This window comes from Hypanus sabinus, chromosome 6, assembly GCF_030144855.1.
Source record: "Hypanus sabinus isolate sHypSab1 chromosome 6, sHypSab1.hap1, whole genome shotgun sequence".
Lineage (NCBI taxonomy): Eukaryota > Metazoa > Chordata > Chondrichthyes > Myliobatiformes > Dasyatidae > Hypanus > Hypanus sabinus.
The window spans coordinates 168,707,389-168,729,187 of NC_082711.1; the positions used below are offsets into that span (position 1 = coordinate 168,707,389).

The 21,799-nt window shown below is 42.7% G+C and overlaps 1 protein-coding gene across 1 annotated transcript in view; it reads right to left on the bottom strand.

Moving 5' to 3' along the window:
- Positions 1-5,470: 5,470 nt before the first annotated feature.
- Positions 5,471-21,799, bottom strand: part of sgsm2 (small G protein signaling modulator 2) — a 267,608-nt gene continuing 251,279 nt past the window's right edge. Inside the window, exons 21-23 of the mRNA XM_059973464.1 lie at positions 19,835-19,931; positions 16,876-17,043; positions 5,471-12,902 (exon numbers count right to left, since the gene is read on the bottom strand). Of these exons, the coding sequence (XP_059829447.1) occupies positions 12,814-12,902; positions 16,876-17,043; positions 19,835-19,931 (354 nt within the window). The 3' untranslated portion in view covers positions 5,471-12,813. The remainder of the gene's footprint in view (positions 12,903-16,875; positions 17,044-19,834; positions 19,932-21,799) is intronic.

Below are 21,799 nucleotides of genomic sequence, written 5' to 3' on the forward strand. Positions count from 1 at the left end.
GCATAAGTGACTAATACGAGGTGGCAATACTTTGAGGTGATTGGAGGAAAGCATAAAGGAGTTGTCAGAATTAAGTTTTTTCTGCACAAAAACCTGGTGGGTGTGTGGACGGTGCTGCTAGGGGTGGTGGTTAAATTGGGGACATTTAACATTTAAGAGACTCTTACACTGGGCACATGGATGAAAGAAAAGTTGAGGGCTATGCAGAAGAGTTGATTGATCCCTTAACGGGTTAAAAGAATGGCACAACATTGTGTGAGGGTCTGCACAGTGCTGTAGTGTTCAACGTTCAGTAGGAAGGCCGAGTACAAAATATTCCGAAGCCTGCTCCACTGTTACTCTGCTGAACACCTTTCAGGATCAATAGCACATGCGGTGCATTCACTCCGTAAGTCCTGTGCATCAGTTCATGAGAATGAGCTGAAATCTTTCTTTTCCACTTGTTTGGCTTCAGTAAGACAGACGTAATCCTACATCTACCTTTTCCAAGGTAACATCAGGTAAAATATTTACATGCTCTATACCTTCTAGGAGAGTCTTATTATTTTCTAAGACACTTGAAACTGGCTTTAACTTTTAAGAATAAAGCTGATGATCCTGCCAGTTATGTAGCAGACAATTAATGTTCTCAATATTGTTTTTTCTTTCACAGTTTGCATTCTTTTGCATATTGATGCTTATCAGACTTTGTTAATGTATAGTTTTTCATAAAATTCTATTGTATTTTTTATAAGTGCCTGCAAGAAAAATATCAAGATAGCATATGTCAACATATATGTGCTTTGATAATACATTTACTTTGAACTTTAATTGAAAAGAGGAAAGGTTGGATACTGCAGACAAGGATGACATTCCTTGGGGTCCAAATGGGCTGAGCATGTTCAATCTTAGATACCACCACTTAATTTTGGTCGTATACTGAGGGCTGGCATCAGGCATGTTTGATAGATCTCTGAACCAAACTGGGATGCTCTGATGCCCGCCAGAATATACAGTCTGCAGATGAGTTTTCCTTCTCTTTTTTAATGGTTGCTGGTTTCAGAGCCAGCTTTGCTTCCTTTTTCATTACAGAGGAGGTCCACAAGAACTATCTGGGAATGAATGGGTTAATGCATGAGGCGGCTCACTGGAGTTTAGAAGATTAGTGGGCGGGGGGGGGGAGGGGGGAGGTGTGGAAACTCATTAAAACCTACCGATTATTGAAAGGACTACAGAGAGTGGATGTGGAGATGTTGTTTCCTATAGTGGGGGTTCTAGGACCAGAGGGCAGAGCCTCAGAATTGTGGGAGAACACTTTAGAACAGAGATGAGGAGCAATATCTTCAGCTAGAGGGTGGTGAATCTGTGGAATTCATTGCGAGAGGCAGCTGTGGAGTCCAGGCCATTGGGTGATTTAAAGAGGAGATTGATAAATTCTTGATTAGCCAGGGCATGAAAGGTTGAGGCAGGAGAATGGGATTGAGAGGGAAATGGATAGTCATGCACTTTGCTAGAAGGAATAAAGGCATAGAGTATTTTCTTAAGGGGGAGAGAATTCAGAGCTGACTGAATGGCCCAATGACTTATCCTGCTTTGTCGTGAGCCGTTTTCTCAATTATGTAGCTCTGAGCGGATTTGTGACACTAAATAAACACCAACTCTCCCCGGAGCCACGAGATCAGAGCAATGCAAACTCATCGACTCCAGTCTGTGTATCTCATACCAACAACATCAGTAATCCTCGGGAACCGTTCCAGTGACAATACCCGTGATGTATTCATCAGTGATTCTGGAGATGTACACACAAATAGCTAGTGACACATTCTCTAACAATCAGAGTGGTGTACATAAAATACCAGAGGTGTACTTGCGAGCAATATAATTGGTGTACTGAACTGAACAACAATCACAGGGGTGGCTTAATACGTTCGCACTGTACATAATAATAATCCCATTGGGCTCTGATACAATTGACTGTTGAAAGGATTTTATTAATTTATTTACGTTCAAACTGGTTTTTACCCATTGATGGATTGGGGTGCTAAATTGTTATCTTTCTAGTATTTTTCTTGTAGTGTAACTTCCCTACGTTTGCTTATAATTTTTCTATAATCACCTATCTTTGTGTAGTATCTGTTCAGCAAATTTTCTAGTCATTGGAGTGTTATTTTCTGGAAGCTTCTTGGTCTTCTCCAGCAAGTGCCACTCCTCTTGAATCTGGATATTTTATAGGTTAGTTGTTATCACTGGAAAGTTGTTTTCTTTATAGTTGGAGTAGGAGGCGACGACTTCTTTGTTTTTTGTTCTTGTAACGGTTAACAAACTGGACATTAACTGCAAATTTAATATCTCATTACTGATTTTTGAACCTCCTCAGGTCAATATCACCACATCCAACAACTTCTTCTGTTTTCTAGAACCCACTGGGAAGGTCTGTCACCCTGGGCAGCAGGAGGTATTAAGATGCCTCACATAAGGCTGCTAAACAAGAGCCTATGGTATTATAGGAAAGATACTGGGGTGGGAAAAAGATTTGCAGGAGGGAAAGCACAGTAATAAAGGGAAGGGTCTTCTGGTTGACTTCTGGTAACTAGTAGTGGGTCAGTGTTGGGTCCACTATTTTTCATGCTATGTGTTCATGATTTGGAAGATGGAATTGATGGCTTTGTGGCCAGGTTTGCGGATCAAAGGTAGAGGGAGGGGCAGGTTGTGTTGAGGAAACGGAGTCTGCAGACAGACTTGGACAGATTAGGAGCATGAGCACAGGGGTGGCAGATGGAATACAGTCTAGAGGGTCGAGGTCATGCATTCTGGTGGAAGGAATAAAGGCATAGAGTATTTTCTTAACAGAGAGTGAATTCAAAATTAGAGGCACAAAGGGGTTTGAGCATCCTGGTGCAGAATTCCCTAAAGGTTAACTTGCACTTTGAGTCAGTAGTAAGGAAAGCAAATACAATGTTAGGGTTCATTTTGAGAGAATTAGAATATAACAAGGATGTAACATTGAGGTCTTGTAAGGAACACACACAAAATGCTGATGGAATGCAGCAGGCCAGGCAGCATCTATAGGAAGAAGTAGTCGACGTTTCAGGCCGAGACCCTGCGTCAGGACTAATTGAAAGAAGAGATAGTAAGAGATTTGAAAGTGGGAGGGAGAGAGGGAGATCTGAAATGATAGGAGAAGACAGGAGGGGGAGGGATGAAGCTAAGAGCTGGAAAGTTGATTGGCAAAAGTGACACAGCTGGAGAAGGGAGAGGATCATGGAACGGGAGGCCTGGGGAGAAAGAAAGGGGGAGGGGAGCACCAGAGGGAGATGGAGAACAGGCAAGGAATGATTGTGAGAGGGACAGAGGGAGAAAAGAGAGAGAGAGAAAAGAAGGGAAAAAAAGGAAAACAATCAATAGATAGATAGCTAGATAGATAAATAAGGGATGGGGTTATAAGGGGGGAGGGGGGCATTAATGGAAGTTAGAGAAATCAATGTTCATGCCACAAGGTAGGGGCTACAGAGACGTAATATAAGATGTTGTTCCTCCAACCTGAGTGTGGCTTCATCTTGACAGTAGAGGAGGGCATGGTTAGACATATCAGAATGGCAATGGGACGTGGAATTAAAACGTGTGGCCACTGGGAGATCCTGCTTTCTCTGGCAGATAGAGCGTAGGTGTTCAGCCCGAAACGGTCTCCCAGTCTGTGTCGGGTCTCACCAATATATAGAAGGCCGCACCGGGAGTGGCCACTCATTTTAATTCCATATGTTATGAAGTTTGTTTAATTTTTTATGGCAGCAGTACAGTGCAAAAGCCTTAGGCAACCCAGCTCTATATGTGCCTAAAACTTTAGGACAGTACTGGACTGTATATCCAAGCTTTTCCTTTACTGAGGCGCCATCTTCTGGTAAACTACAATAATGCCAAAAAACACATAAAATGTTGGAGAAACTCAGTAAGTCAGGCACACCCATGGAGGAGAATAAACACACGACATTTCAGGAAGACTTCATCAGATTTATTCCCCTCCTTAGAATCTGCCTAAGTTTCTGAGTTCCTCCAGCATTTTGTGTGTGTTGCTCAAGGTTTCCAGCATCTGCAGAATCACCAGCTAGAGAGGGTCTTAAAGAGAGCTTTTGATGCATTGGCCCTTATAAATCAAGCGATTGAGTACAGGAGTTGTGATGTTATGTTGGAGTTGCATAAGATGTTCGTGAGGCCACATTTGGAGAATTGTGTACAGTTCTGGTCACCTACCTACAAGAAAGGTATCAATAAGATTGAAAGGTTACAGAGAAAAATTACAAGGAATTACTGGGGCCTGAGAAAGGTTGACTAGATTAGGACTTTATTCCCTAGAGGGTAGGAGATGGAGGCATGATTTGATAGAGGTGTCCAATATTCTGAGGGGCATAGATAGGGTAAATACAAGCAGGCTTCTAACTGAGATTGGTGAGACTGAAACTTGAGGTTTTAGGTTAAGGGTGAGAGGTCAAATGTTTAAGGGAATCTTCTTTACTCAGAAAGAGTTGCAAGTGGGGAACTAGCTGCTGTGAAAGTGGTGGATACGTGTTCAATTTTAACATTTAAGAGAAGTTTGGATAAGTACATAGGTGAGTATGGAGGGCTATGGTCCAGGTGTAGGTTGATGGGACTAGGCAGAATAACCATTCAGCATGGACTAGATGGGCTGAAAGGTCTGTTGATGAGCTGTAGCATCTATAACTCTTGGTTTGTAATACCAAATATATTCACCACCAATAGGTTGATATAACTTTGAGTACATTTATCCCCTATTATTTTTGTTCTAATATAAAAAATCATAAACATGATGCCACCTTATTCTCTTGACCTGCAGAGAATTTTCCAGCGTTTTTGGTTTTATCTCACCCAACTGTGACTGCTTGCACAATGAACTGGGCATTACAAGCTAACTTTGTCTTATCCTTATTGGCTCTATAATGGAACCTCTGTCACAGGGGTGTCCATTCACGACTCACAGTATCATCCAGCCACAGAATATAGACTAACCCTCCAGTGGAAAGCAGAGTATGCCAGGCTTGCCTACTGTTGCCCTAACTGCAAGCATTTAGGGCAGCAATGAAGATCCTCCATCTGTCTGTAAAGGACTCTTCATTGCTGTTTCTGTAACAACTGCTTTCTGACCAGTCAAGAGTTGTTAGCCCTGAGCTGAACCCCTGAACCTGGAGGACCAATGGGCCACTCTTAGTCTGGTCTCAACCCCTCTGACCTGTTCAGTATGGGTAATCCTAAGAGCCAGAGTACAAGGCCCTGACTGCAGCCAACATAGTTCTCCGGGTCAGTGAGGCATGCAAACACACTTATTCCTCGCCATAGAAACTGTCTGATCTGCTGAGCTCCTCCAGCGTTTTGCAATCTCTTGTGTTTATCACTGATTGGTTCCAAAGTGCCTTCATGTTAGGGCACACTCTGCCCCCTCTTTGGTCGGATCCGGCTGCGCAGCAGATGACAAAACCAATGCAGAGACAATAATTTATTGATGCAACACTACATTCAAGGTACATCGTTTCAACAGAGAGAGAGAAAGGAAATTAGAAAAATAAAAAGGAGCATCACATTGAGTTTAAGGTGCGGTCTTACATATACAACATAACAAAGGTACCAGGTAACAAGAGTTGCATACATCGAATCAATGCGTTGAACAGTTAACAGCCCAACGGCATTCCAAAGGCAGTGCAAGCTTCAGTGCTGTTTGATCCATTCACATTGTGGTCAGGTTCAGATTAAGGACATGATCACTTACAAACTGCACAGTGTGGGGAAACAGCACAGAAACCCCAATACAAACCAAAATCAAAATACTGACATTAAAAATCAGAAATAAAAACAACAGAAAATGTCTGAAATGCCCAGCAGAGTTAACATTTCAGGTCAATAACTCTTCATTAGAACTTTACCAGTTCCAGTGAGAAAACAAAGCTGAGCTTCTTTTAGAGACAGTGCGGAACAGGTGTTTCCCACCCAACAAGCCATGCTACCCAGCAACCCACTTAATTAACCCTAGCCTAATCACAGGACAAATTATAATGATCAATTAACCTACCAATCAGTACGTCTTTGGGCTGTGGGAGGAAACCCACGAGGTCACGGGGAGAACGTACAAACTCCTTACAGACGGCGCAAGGATTGAACTCTGAACTCCGAACACCCCGAGCTATAAGAGTGTCGCGCTAACCGCTATGCTACAGTGGCGCCCTAATTTTTGAAATGTTTCACTCTTCACAGATGCTGCCCGACCTGAGTATTTCCAGCATTTGTACTTATTATTTCCTATAACACAACACTTCTAATGTCAAATGCTTCCATCAAAGTGAAAAGCCAAGTCATTTGGTACAAGCCTATCTGGGCTTTGTTCAGTAATAATGCAGTCTCTCAAACAGAAATCTGTTTTGAATCAAGTTAAAAGGGAACTTTGGAAGAAATTACTTCCTTTGGAAAAAAAAATGTGAACAGTGGCCACAAATGGTAACTAATTTTTCTCCCATATTTGTTCTGCATTGCAGATTTTGTTTTCCTTTTAATTGAACCTCGTTGCAATATGTTGAAAATACTAGGGTTCTTTAGGACATAGTTTGAAAGGAAGAGTTCCATTCCCAATCCACACTTAATGCTCTCAGTCAATAAAGCTTCATTTTAAAAAACACTGCAAGTGGCTGAAAGATCCAATTTAAAAAATCACAGACTTTTATCATCAGAAAAATAAGCTGTAGCATAAACGTGACACAGTTGTCTGGCACAGATGCACCACAGTTCTGCTGTTGGCCGTCTACGTCACGTGGCACAGTCCACTTGTCAGGTGGCTCAAGGAACTGGACGAACCTTTTAGGTGGCATGGAGTGTGTTGGGAAATTGCATGACAGGGCTCAGGGTTCGACGGGGAACTGCGTCAGGTGGCATGAGACGAAATGGAGATTCTCTTCAGGTGATAAAGAATTTGAAGGGGAACACAGTCATATGGATTGGGAACCACATTAATGCTCCTCTTTCCAGTGTCCTGCATCATCATCTCCTTCAAACACCTGCCCATTGCTTCTTCAGAAGAAACAATCATTCAGCTAATAATCCCTCCAGCAAATTACTCCATGCATCAACTATAGGGTAAAGAAATCTTTGGCACTTTTGAGTATTTGGCTCAATCTCACCGTGTTGCCTACCTGATGAGTACTTCCCCATGAAAACGATTCACAATCATGCAGTAAATGAGGCAATTAATTCCTCCAAATACCCCTCACCCGCCCCCTTAGTACCAGGGCAATAAGATGTCAGTGTTTATTGTCTGAAGAGATTACTTCATGTAATTTTGTTTCTCCATGTAGAATTTAACAGAAGTAACTTCTTTGGTCCTGACCAGGCAGCCATGCAGGATGATATCTGGACATGCGCATCAGATAAGCCCTGTCAAATTGAAATGTAAAGGCAGTGGCACAAAGTTAAACCTCAACTAGTTGACTATCACAAGATGAAAGAAATGGTTTATAAATCTGGAACAGTCAGTTGCCTGCAGTAAAACACCCACACAAACCTAGGCAGACAGCACTGATGCTTTATAATCTAAAATTCTGTACAATACTTACAGAAGAATATTGCAAAGTTGAACACTATAACAATCATTGCCTCAATGAGGTTTCAAACAGAAGCTAAGCATGTATACATCTCATAAACAATGGAGCGTCGGATATTTAAGTTTACGTTTTCAGATTGCAGTGTCGTTCAAAGAAACATGGGCTCCTTATGAAAGGAGTAAAAATTTAAGTCGCTGCAAAGCAATCCACCCAGAAAATAAGGATTTTGGACATTGCATGCTTTAGTGTGCTGGAATCCCATGATTTTATTCTGAATACAGAGAAAAAAGGTGCTTCCCAATTACTTAACTTTTTTTTTAGCAACACCGTGGGTGCACTTTTAGTGACACAAACAGGCCCTCTGTCCCACTGAATCCGTAGCATTGACTACACGTTTATATATGAGACATTAAGTTACACTTAGAGTAGAAGCAGGCCATCCAACCTTCTTGGCTGCTACGTTATTCAATGAGGTCATGGCCAACATGTATCCTAACTCCATTTACCCACACAGTATTACTCTGAATCTAGCAAAATTCTCTAAAAGTCATCTGATGTCACTAGACCAAATGTACAGCATTCTAACATTTCTCCAGAATCAGGAGGTGTTATATCATGTTTGTAAAACATTTCTGAAGGGTGTTTGAAAAGCAGGAAGCTAGTGTCGCCACTTCGTTTGATACACCTGCTCATTAATGCAAATAACTAATTAGCCAATCATGGTAGCAGCTCAATGCATAAAAGCATGCAGACATGCTCAAGAGGTTCCGCTGTAACAGACCAAATGTCAGAATGGGGAAGACATGTGATCTAAGTGACTTTGACTATGGAATGATTGTTGGTGCCAGATGGGGTGGTTTGAGTATCTCAGAAGCTGCTGGACTCCTGGGATTTGCACGCATAACAGACTCTTAAAGTTTACAGAGAGTGGTGTGAAAAACAAACAAAAAAAAATTCCAGTGAGTAGAATTTCTGTGGGCGAAACTGCCTTGTTAATGAGGGAGGTCAGAGGAGAATGGCCAGACTAGTTCAAGCTGACAGAAAGGTGACAGTAACTCAAATAACCACGCATTACAACAGTGGTGTGCAGAAAAGCATCTCTGAATCCATAACACATCAAACCTTGAAGTGGATGGGCTACAGCAGCAGAAGACCATGAACATACACTCAGTGGCCACTTTATTAGATACAAGAGGTAAGAATAAAGAGGCCACTTGCTGCAGAAGAGGAAAGTAACCCAGGATTATGCACTCATTGTCACAGAACTAGCCTAACCCAGTAACTTCAGGCCTTTTTCCATTCTTCTATTTGATTTACATGCCAACTAATAATCTAACCATCGCTTTAAGTACTTTTTAATCCTGGTCCTGTCCCAGCACTGTGACTTTAAACCAGGTCACTTAGCAAGCTCAGCAACATCTGTGGCATGAAGTGCACTGAAAGAACTTCCTAAAGATCCCAGTGGTCTGTAAACTTAGCCAGGTTTCTTTGTCTGTGAAGCAGTAGGCAGGTGCCGTAGTTCAGAGACTATATTTTTAAAAAAGCTACATTTAAATTATGGATGCAATTAGAAACAGTGTTTTATAACTTTAGGTGCAGTCACATCCAGCATACAAAAAGGACTATTTCAACAGAATTTGATAAAATGTATGCAAATTCTGTAAAATTATATAATATTGACTGCTTGGAAGAAGTCCATTACTTACAGTGAAATACTAATCACCCTCACAACTCATTGAACACTTGAGGTTTTTCAATGGTGTGGGTCAGAGAGTAAATATAAGCTGGCCTAAATGACGGTGGTAAAAATTTCACTTTGCGGCGGTGAGGCAGCGTGACATTATTACAGCATCAGCGACCCGGGTTCAATTCCCGCCACTGTGAGGAATTTGCGCGTTCACCACGTGATGGTGTGGGTTTCCTCCGGGTGCTCCGGTTTCCTTCCACAGTCCAAAGGCATACCAGTCAGTAGGTCAATTGGTCACATGGGTGGCGTGGGCTTGTTGGGAGGGACTGTTACCATGCTGTATCTTTAAATAAAATATAGGTTGACCAAAACATAAGAAATGGGAAGAGCAGCACATAATTCTGAAGCCCTTATAGATAAACGACTTGTACGATTGTGGTTTTATCACGTTAAATTCTTGGCAAGTTACAACCAAACATCACTCACTTTGTTATATCTGGGCAGACTTTGAATTCTTTCCCCCAAGTATTTTGTAGTCATGATTTCTCCAAGGAGGGCCATGTTCTAAGCAATAGCATGGGTGTTTATAGAATAGGATCTTTGTCCATTAAAATAAAAACTCAACACATGGAACCGATTGGCAGGGAAATCACAAAGTCTAACAGTATTAATATGACACTCAGGTCAAGTGGAACTGTAACTTATTAAAACTGGTTATGTATTAACTCAGTGTGATCAGTAACACTGAATCAAAAGAATAAAGGCCTTGTTTATTGTTAAATTTGCAGAGATTCTTTTATACTCTGTAGTTTAATATAGTCTCTGAAATGTTCAAAGAGAACCCCCAAGTATGACTACTGGCCAATTGGGAAAGGACAAAGTTTGAGTTCAGTGTAAACATGTTGAAGTGCAGATCAAAATGATTTGCAATATATTCTAAAAAGACCCCCAGATCAACTGCATTCATGTCTCCTGGAGAAGATAAAGACAACAAGGAATCTGCAGGTGAAGAAGGTGCCAGGAGGTGGAACTTCTATTTACTTCTGCCAAAGTGGGTCAGTATGGGATGATAGGATCATAGTACAGATGCTGAAAGAGTTTCCATCCCTGCCACATATTAAGAGCATAAGACAAAGGAGCAGAATGTGGCCATTTGGCCCTTTGAGTCTATTCTACTATTCTATCATGGCTGATTTATTTTCTCTCTCAATCACATTCTCCTGCCTTCTCCCCATAACTCTTGATGCCTATCAACTTCTGCTCTAAATATACCAAATGACTTGGCCTCCACAGCCGTCTGTGGCAATGAATTCCACAAATTCACCACTCTCCGGCTAAAAGAATTCCTCCCCATCTCTGTTCAGAAATTAATGGTTCAGTATGGCGGGGATTTGATCACAGTGTCTGACCTCAACATCCTTGATTTAGGAAAAGGGGAGCAACTGACCATCCTGCTCCCCACCTGGAATGATGGACTACCATAGTCCCTGCCACCCCATTGTTGAACAATCTGTCACCCTGGGAACTCGCGTGAACAAGTGGGATGTTATAAGGAAAGAGTTCAATTTGATTCCTCCTTACCTTATGCTAAAATGTTTGTAAGTTTGACCATGAAAGTTTGTAAGACAATACGGTGTTCGTCGGGAGTGTGAGAATGCTTTGAGAAAGCAGAAGGGAACCAGTCCTCAGCAACATTTTGAGATACAGCAATGTATCAGCCTACAGGCTTGAGAATAGGTAATGTTGAAGAACAGATTTGTCTGGGGAAGTGTTAATGTAAAGGGTCTTGAAAGCTATTAAAAGGGGTAATTTCTTTGTGCAAGTTGCAATCTTCTCCTAGGCTGCGTCGCGACTAGTGATAAGAACTGGAGATGGAGACGAGGACATCCAGGAGGAGGGATTGGAGACGCTGCTGGGCACTAGCAATTACATCCAGCAGTATAACATGTGGAGTGGCTTTGTGATTAGTTGAGAAGTATTCTTTTGTCTCTTTTACTACTTATAACCATTTTTCTTCTTTCTGTATTTTATTCTTTATATAAATCTAATAAAGTAGTTTCTTAAAACCTTGAACATGTGTACAGTGCCTCCATTGTTTGTAGATGCCTCTTGCCGCAGAACCAGAAAAGAGCAAGTAACAAATTTTAAGGTATCTTTGTTACAGAAGCTTCATTGTTCAAGTGTTTGCAGTGCCATTCCTCAAGAGGCAGTCAATACCTTCTGCAATGAGGAGTTTGGTAGAAAATTTACAAAGAAAATGACAAAATGGGGTAGAAATAGAAGTCAACAATGCACACTTCTGATGTACAATAGTTGATCCAAGATCCATCTATTCTAGTACTAAAGAATTTAATATGACCAGGCAAGCAAGGGATGACAAATCAGAGATCCGTTGGCTTTGGTTTACAGGGCTTTTTGCCTCTTTAACTGCTTAAGCCTTTGGAAGGGGCTTATTTCAGAGGTGAGGCATTTCAGCTTGAGGAAAAGAAAAATTAAGAGTCTCTGACCTCATTCTCCCCAGGTTATGAAGCACAGCTACTGATCTCCCCTCAAGACACCGCTGATGGGGCTTTTTTCTAAAAAAAAGAGATTTGGATTTGCAATGATAGTCCGTGTGCCTGTCTATGCAGGGAGAAAGATGGGGGGGAGGGGCGGGAATGTGGAGGATGTTACCACAACCCAACCAACTTAACTAACAGCATACATCAAAACTTTACCTCACGCAAAGTAAATCTTGATAGAACTACTAAATGCCCTGCTTTAGAATTGGCAAATACTGTAGGTGAAAACAATTTCCCAATACTTTGGGAAAGTTCAATACTAGAAAGTAATATTACAGAAACATACAGAACCATAGAACATCTAGTTATTGGCAACATTCTTCAATATATTTAAAATATCTGTAACTCTCAGTGTAAACATGCTAAAATAATCTGTAAGATCAGATCGATCTGCATTGAAAAGTATTAAATGTACAGTGGTCCTTCCAAATCTGTTCAGTCAGTCTGGAGTTAAAAATTACTATGAGTTCACAAATGAAAATTGGTTGTGAAAACCTCATTTCTAGCTCATACCCATCTGTTTGTCTGAGGGTACAGGATTATAATGTGGATGGGGACTGAGTATATTTTTTGCCACACATTTAATATTTAGGCACTCACTGATTTAAAAAATAAATAAATTAAAAGTACGACTACAAGTAAGATCTCACAACTAAGGCAGCAGAGACAATGAAGGAAAGTTGAAGGAAAAAAAGTGTTTTTATAAACTGCTAAAGCATCACTAAAATGTGACTGATGATTGGTGAACCTTGTTGGGGGAAAACAATTAGCGCCATTCCCTTGGCTAATTCCCGGCCTCCACGATAACACCTTGCAGGCTCTGCTTGCTGCTGAGCATCTCGAGGGCTCGGAAGGTGTGACCACCGCATCCTCTTGAACTGTCATGCTTCGAGTTGCAGGGGAACGGGCGCCAGAGCAGCCAGAGGGAGGAGGGGAGGTCCCCGCTCCAGCCTGGAAGGAGGGTCAGGCCTTCCTTGCTCCCTCAGTTCTGTCACTTGTTCTCTATTAGAGTCTGCACCTTGTAGACCAGCTCACGTGCAATCCGCAGAATCTGCTGGGTGTCATGTCGCTCCGCCATCTCTGAGATTAAAAAAAAGCTCAATGGTGAAACTTATTTTTCTCCTATAGACAATAGACAGTAGGCGCAGGAGTAGGCCATTCGGCCCTTCTAGCCAGCACCGCCATTCACTGTGATCATGGCCGATCATACACAATCAGTACCCCATTCCTGCCCTCTCCCCATATCCCTTGACCCCACTATCTATAAGAGCTCTATCTAACTCTCTCTTGAATGCATCCAGAGACTTGGCCTCCACTGCCTTCTGGGGCAGAGCATTCCACATATCCACCACTCTCTGGGTGAAAAAGTTTTTCTGCATCTCTGTTCTAAATGGCCTACCCCTTATTCTTAAACTGTGGCATCTAGTTCTGGACTCACCCATCAGCGGGAACACGCTTCCTGCCTCCAGTGTGTCCAATCCCTTAATAATCTTATATGTTTCAATCAGATCCCCTCTCATCCTTCTAAATTTCAGCGTATACAAGCCCAGTCGTTCCAATCTTTCAACATATGACAGTCCCGCCATTCCGGGAATTAACCTTGTGAACCTACACTGCACTCCCTCAATAGCAAGAATGTCCTTCCTCAAATTTGGAGACCAAAACTGCACACAATACTCCAGGTGGGGTCTCACCAGGGCCCTGTACAGCTGCAGAAGGACCTCTTTACTCCTATACTCAATTCCTCTTCTTATAAAAGCCAGCATGCCATTAGCTTTCTTCACTGCCTGCTGTACCTGCATGCTTGCTTTCATTGACTGATGTACAAGAACACCTAGATCTCGTTATACTTCCCCCTTTCCTAACTTGACTCCATTTAGATAGTAATCTGCCTTCCTGTTCTTGCCACCAAAGTGAATAACCTCACATTTATCCACATTAAACTGCATCTGCCATACATTTGTCCATACACCAAACCTGTCTAAGTCACCCTGCATTCTCATAACATCCTCCTGACATTTCACACTGCCACCCAGCTTTGTGTCATCAGCAAATTTGCTAATGTTACTTTTAATCCCTTCATCTAAATCATTAATGTATATTCGGTCCCAGCACCGAACCTTGCAGTACCCCACTGGTCACAGTCTGCCATTCCGAAAGAGACCCGTTAATCGCTACTCTTCGTTTCCTGTCAGCCAGCCAATTTTCAATCCATGTCAGTACTCTGCCCCCAATACCATGTGCCCTAATTTTGCCCACTAATCTCCTATGTGGGACTTTATCAAAAGCTTTCTGGAAGTCCAGGTACACTACATCCACTCGATCTCCCTTGTCCATTTTCATAGTTACATCCTCAAAAAACTCCAGAAGATTAGTCAAGCATGATTTTCCCTTCATAAATCCAAGCTGACTCGGACTGATCCTTCTACTGCTATCCAAATGTGTTGTAATTTCCTCTTTTATAATTGATTCCAACATCTTTCCCACCACTGACGTCAGGCTAACCGGTCTATAATTCCGTTTTCTCTCTCCCTCCTTTCTTGAAAAGTGGGACAACATTAGCCACCCTCCAATCAGCAGGAACTGTTCCTGAATCTATAGAACATTGGAAAATGATTACCAATGCGTCCACGATTTCTAGAGCCACCTCTTTAAGTACCCTGGGATACAGACCATCAGGTCCCGGGGACTTATCAGCCTTCAGACTCAACAGTCTATCCAACACCGTTTCTTGCCTAATATAAGTTTCCTTCAGTTCATCCTTTACCCTAGTTCCTTTGGCCACTATTACATCTGGGAGATTGTTTGTGTCTTCCCTAGTGAAGACAGATCCAAAGTACCTGTTCAACTCATCTGTCATTTCCTTGTTCCCCATAATAAATTCACCCGTTTCTGTCTTCAATGGCCCAATTTTGGTCTTAACTATTTTTTTTGCTATTCACATACCTAAAGAAGCTCTGTTTTTTTGCTATTCACATACCTAAAGAAGCTCTATTTTTTTTGCTATTCACATACCTCTAGGTATTTAATCCATCCGCTTTAAGCCTGCTCTTAAATCCGCTGCCATCATCCAGAATCGGAATCAGAATCAGGTTTATTTTCATTGAAATATAGAACACCGAACACTGTAGCACAGTAGAGGCCCTTTGACCCACAATGTTGTGCTGACCTCTTAACCTACTCTAAGATCATTGTAACCCTTTACACCCATATAGTCCTCCAGTACTATCATCTATGTGCCTATTATCTTGTCTCTCTTTGCTTGTGTATAGTTTTCCATTGATTCCATTGTATTGCTTTGTATCTACTATGAATGCCCGCAAGAAAATGAATCTCAGGGTGACATTTACTTACTTTTAACTATGTAAGGGTTTCTTAATTGAATTGAATTGACTTTATTTCTTACATCCTTCACATACATGAGGAGTAAAAATCTTGGTTACGTCTCCATCTAAACGTGCCATGTGCAATCATAGTAATTTATAATAAATAGAACAGTCAATGTAACACAGAAATATACTCAAATCAGCGTGAGTTCATCAGTCTAACGGCCTGGTGAAAAAAGCTGTCCTGGAGCCTGTTGGTCCTGGCTTTTATGCTGCGGTACCGTTTCCCAGATGGGAGCAGCTGGAATAGATTGTGGTTGGGGTGACTCGGGTTCCCAATGATCCTACGGGCCCTTTTTACACACCTGTCTTTGTAAATGTTCTGAATCATGGGAAGCTCATAACTACAGGTGCACTGGACTGTCTGCACCCCTCTCTGCAGAGTCTTGCGATTAAGGGAAGTACAGTTCCCATACCAGACAGTGATGCAGCCAGTCAGGATGCTCTCTATGGTGCCCCTGTAGAAAGTTCTTAGGATTTGGGCGCCCATACCAAACTTCCTCAACCGTCTGAGGTGAAAGAGGTGCCTTTTTCACCACACAGCTAGTGTGCAGAGACTGCGCCTACTGTATCTGCCTCTACCCACCACCCCTGGCAGCATGTTCCACACACTCTCCACTCTGTGTAAAAAACTTACCTCTGACATCCCTCTATATTTCCCTCCAAGCACCTTGAAGTTATACTCCCTGGTATTAGTCATATCCACCCTGGTAAAAAGTCTCTGGTTGCCCACTCTATCTCTGCCTCTTTTTGTACACCTCCATCATGTCACCCCTCATCCTCCTTCACTCCAAAGAGAAAAGCCCGAGCTCACTCAACCTATCCTCATAAGACATGGTTTCTAGTTCAGGCAGCATCCTGGTAACTCTCCTCTGCACCCTCTCTCGAGCCTTCAGGTCCTTGCTATAATGAGGAGAACACATTATTTCAAGTGTGGTCTAACCAGAGTTTTATAGAGCTACAACACGACATTGGTGGGATGCAGAGCTGGGCTGAGAATAGTGAGTGTGTGCAACATTTTGTCGGGAGTGATGGTAGAGACAAATATGTTAGGGATATTTAACAGATTCTTAAATAGGCGCATGGATGAGATAAATGGAGGATGGAAGGTTAGATTGATCTTAGAGTAGGTTAAAAGGTCATAGAACATATGCACATTACAGGCCCTTCAGCCCACGATGTTGTGCCGACCATGTACCTACTCTAGAAACTGCCTAGAATTTCTCTACCGCACAGCCCTCTATTTTCCTAAGCTCCATGTACCTATCTAAGAGTCTCTTAAAAGACCCTATTGTACCCGCCTCTACCACTGTCCGTAGCAGTGCATTCCATGCACCCACCACTCTCTGTGTGAAAAACTCACCCCTGACATCCCATCTGTACCTACTTCCTACTTTAAAACTGTGCCCCCTCGTGTTAGCCATTTCAGCCCCGGGAAAAAGCCTCTGACTATCCACACGATCAGTGCCTCTCATCACCTTAAACACATCTATCAGGTCAACACAACACTGCAGATCATAGGGCCTGTGCTGTGTTGTATTTTTCTATGTACCCCACCCAGGACACCGAAGTCACTAGCTGACCGCTCAAGAGTTGTACAGAAGAAGAGCAGGAACGAGGGGAAGTATCAAATGTTTCATTCGCACTGGAAGAAGGGATGAACTCACCATTGAAAAACTTTATGATGTCTGTGAAATCCATGTTGTTATCACGAATGATCTCACGGTAAACCTCCACCAGTGCTAAGGCAATGAAGAGGACAAAATGCTCTGAAGAGATGTACTTTGCTGCCCAGATGACCTCCCACACTGCAAAGACATCTTCATATAAGAGTTCTGTGGCAAAAAATAATTACAGTCATTTTCAGGAGTAATTACCTGCCTCGAAGATGTTAATAAATTATTTGTTTAATTGGTAATGAATACACAGAAACGGATGGAATCACTGGAAAAACAATTGTTAGGATGCTGGATTTGCACAGGTGTATGGCAGGTAATGGATATGCAGTTCCTCTGGCATTCTTCGTGTCTGATACAGAATACTGTCAATCCCAGTCTCACCAGACTTGACACATGCACCTTCTGCAGCAAACACCATGTGATTCTGGTTCAGGGAGGGAGCCCTGGCTGCTGTCTCCCCCTCCTTAAGTTGCAATACTTCCATTACCTTGGATGCAAATAGTTACCCTGGAGGGTATAAAAATGATTATAGTTCAGGAGCCGCACTCGATCCCATGTTCAACTGGTTGTGGACTCTGAATCTTGAACAGAATATTTATTTAGTGATACAGTGCGATGTAGGCCCTTCGAACCATGCCACCCCAGCAACCCCCGACAAACCTGCTTAACCCTAACCTAAGCTGTCTGTGGTAATGAATTCCACAGATTCACAAACTCCTGCTGAAGAAATTGCTCCTCCTTTCTTTTCTAAAGGGATGTCTTTGTATTCTGATGCTGTTCCCTCTGGTCCTAGACTCCCCCACATCCTCTCCACATTCACCCCATCTCGGCCATTCGAGATTTGCTATGTTTCAATGAGATCTACTCCCCCTCCCTGCGCCATTCTTTCAAACTCCAGCAAGTATAGCCCCAGAGTCATCAAGCATAGATGGTAGGAGGCTGCTACCTTTGGAGGACGTGTTGAGGATCAGGGGTCATAGATATTTTTTAAAAAAGGGAAGAAAATTAAGATTGACGTGAAGAACTTTTTGTTGGAGTGTGAGGGCCGAGTCTGGAATGCACTGTCTGAGCTGTGGTGGACGCAGGATTCACTGTGACTTTCACAAGGAAATTGGATTAATACATGATAAAGAAAATGTTTCAATGTCATTGATAAGACTATAAGATCATAAGACACAGGAGCAGAATTAGGCCATTCGGCCCATCAAGTCTGCTCTGCCACTCCATCCTGGCTGAATTATTATCCCTCTCAATTCCAGTCTCCTGAAGGGATGGAACTACAGCTTTGTTCTTGTGGAGAGCAGACACTGGCATGGACCAAGTGGTCTCCTTCTGTGTTCTCACCACCACGACTCTGACTTTACATGTCCTCTTTTGCTGGTGATGTGTTCATTCTAATCCTCTTTCCCTGTCTTCAGCTCTGCCCAAAAGCCTTTATTCACCCATAAAGTCTTGTGGAGTGTTTAATTTGTGTGAGCAAATTCCTCAGCATAACACTTGGATTTGGAATCAGACAGTAGTCATGGAATTGCCGGTGTAGGGCCGTCTGCAAGCTTGGGAGTTCCATTTTACTGCAGGAATGCACAGAGATGAGACGTATTTGGGAAAATGCTAGACTTTTCCAGGTGGAGCTGCCAGCATTTGTCCTGAGATCCCAGTCCAATAACAAGGTCTCATCAGTCTGTTGAGGAACCAGTACAACGAGCAACATTGCTCATACTGCCATTACTATCAGATCCTCATTTCTCTCTCAGCTGAAAATGTTCTTGACTTAGACATCATCATCAATTCCAAATCCTGGACAAAAGTCAAAGGTCAACTCTGAACGGAATCTATGGATTTCACTTTCTAGGACTCGACAACAAGCGAGACACTATTACAGCTCAGGGCTTCAGAGCTTGGAGTTCAATTCTGGCATCCCCTGTAAAAAGTCTCTGTACGACCTCTCCATGGAATATGTGTGGGTTTCCTCTGGATCCTGCCCACAGTCAAAAGATGTAGCAGGTAGGTTAATTGGTCATTGCAAGTCGTGCTGTGATTAGGGTTAAATCAGGGTTGTTGGGAGTTACTGTGACGACGCAGCTCCAAAGGCCAGTAGGGCTTATTCTGTACTGTGTCTCTAAATAAAATCATGTTCTCAGTATTATTTGTCTACTTATTTATATATTCTTATTTGCACAGTTAGTCTTCAGTTTGCTCGCCAGTGTGCTGTTTTTCATTGATTCTATTGTATTCCTTTGTTCTACTGCAAATGCCAGCAAGAAGATGAATCTCAAGGTGGTGTAGGGTGATGTGTATGTACTTCGATAATGAACCTTGGAGTTCCCTCAACAACATATTGCAAAGGTACTATGTTTAAAAAAAAGCAGGCATGGAAAGGAATGTCTCATGACATTGGACAGGCCCCTGAAACTGAGGAGTACAAGTTAATTTATTTTATTTATTGAGATACAGTGTGGAGTAGGCCCTTCCGGCCCTTCGAGCGGTGCCGCCCCGCAATCCCCCGATTTAACCCTAGCCTGATCATGGGACCATTTACAATGACCAACTAACCTACCAATCGGTACGTCTTTCGACTGTGGCAGGAAGCTGGAGCACCCAGAGGAAACCACACAGTCACGGAGAGAGCCTACAAAATCCTTACAGGTTGCGGTGGGAATTGAAGCCCAGTCGCCGATATTGTGAAGCGCCGTGCTAACCACTACACCACACATTCATTTTAGAGAGCAGATGGGAACTTAATTCATCATTTCATCCATCAACTGCACCAGCAACGATGAGGTACTTCCCCAACACCCAATAATTGTCCAAGGCAGAAGTGAAGCGGTTTCTACATAAACTGCTTCAATCCATTGGCTGGTGGAAGTGCTGCCTAAAAGCAGAGGGCCAAAGAGCTGGAATGTGTTTGTTGAACCACTCTTTGCTAACTGGGAACTCATCAACTTGCCTCGTTTGAAGTCCAGGAGGAACCAACGATAGCAGAAGTAGAAGTGTGTGTAGTCTCCATTCTGGTGCATCAACTCGAAAAGCTCAGAGTCCAAAATCTGAAGGAGATACCGAAGCAAGAATTAGCAAGAAAATAAATGGCAAAGCTTTGTTACTGAACAAACGACACAGAGCCTTGCACTAATGACTGCTACGTTTATAAGCCTGTAACATAGTGATATGTTGATGGCCTTGTGTTATGCTCTTCACCACAAATTTGAAACATTTTTCTCTGTAACCTTTCAGCTCTATAAGGCACCCTTGTCCTCGGTTCTCCAGAGAAAAGAGACACCTGCTCATCAAATCCTGACATACAACTGGTGGCCACTTTATTAGGTACAGGTGTGGAACCTGGTTTTCTGCTGCTTGGCTCATTCACTTCACGGTTTGGGCCATTGTGCGTCGCAGATGCTCTTCTACACATCAGTGTTGTAACACATGCTTACTTGAGTTACTGTCGCCTTCCTGTTGGCCTGAACCAGTCTGGCCATTCTCCCCTGACCTCTCATTTCTCCCACGTAACCACTGAATGTTTCTCGCACCATTCTCTGTAAACTCTAGAGACTGTTGTGCGCGAAAATCCCAGGAGATCAGCAGTTCCTAAGATACTCAAAACACCCCATCTAGCACCAATAATCATTCCACAGGCAAAGTCACTCAGATCATTTTTCTTCCCCTGTTCTGATGTTTGGTCTGAACAACAACTGAACCTCTTGACCATGTCTGCATGCTTTTATGCTTTGAGTTGTGTTGCTGTCACATGATTGGCTGATTAGATATTTGCATTAATGAGCAGGTGTACCTATCAAAGTAGCCACCAAGTGTGTGTAATTCAGTGAATTTTCAGTAACTGTGGCATAACTGTTTTTGTATTTCTGTATCGTCCTTTAACATCCGCTGGACGATGCTGAGGATGTTCTACGAGTCTGTGGTGGCCAATGCTATCATGTTTGCTGTTGTGTGCTGGGGCAGCAGGCTGAGGGTAATAGACATCAACAGAATGAACAAACTCATTCGTAAGGCCAGTGATGTTGTGGGGGTGGAACTGGACTCCCTGACGGTGGTGTCTGAAAAGAAGATACTGTCCAAGTTGCATGCCATCTTGGACAATGACTCCCATCCACTCCATAATGTACTGGTCAGGCACAGGAGTACATTCAGCCAGAGACTCATTCCACCGAGATGTAACACTGAGCGTCATAGGAAGTCATTCCCACCTGTGGCCATCAAACTTTACAACTCCTCCCTCGGAGTGTCAGACACCCTGAGCCAATAGGCTGGTCCTGGACTTAATTCCACTTGGCATGATTAAACTTATTATTATGTAATTATTTATGGTTTTATATTGCTATATTTCTTCACTATTCTTGGTTGGTGCGGCTGTAACGAAACCCAATTTCCCTGGGGATCAATAAAGTATGTCTGTCTGTATTTTTCGTTAAGATTCGGGTTACGTGATTGGCTGATTAGATATCTACGTTAACGAGTAGGTGGCCAGGAATACCTAGTAAGGTCACCACTCAGTGTATTTGCTATAGGAGAGTCTGGAAAAATGTGGGTTGATTTCTTTGGAAAGGAGAGGCTAGGGGGAGATATGATGGAGGTTATAGTGGCATAGGTAGAGTAGACGCCAGTATCTTTTTCCTGGGATACCAGAGGGCGTGCATTTAAGGTAAGAGGAAGTAAGTTCACAGGAGGTGTGCTGGGCAAGTTACTTTTTACACAGACAGTAGTGGGTTCCTAGAATGTGCTGTCTGGGCAGTGGTGGAGCTGAATACAATAGGGGTGTTCAAAAGGCCCTTAAACAGGTATGAGTCTGTGCACAAAATGGAAGGACATGGACAGAAGAGACTCACACAAAATACTGGAGGAACTCAGCAGGCCAGGCAGCATCTAAGGAAAAGAATTCAGTTGACGTTTTGGACCG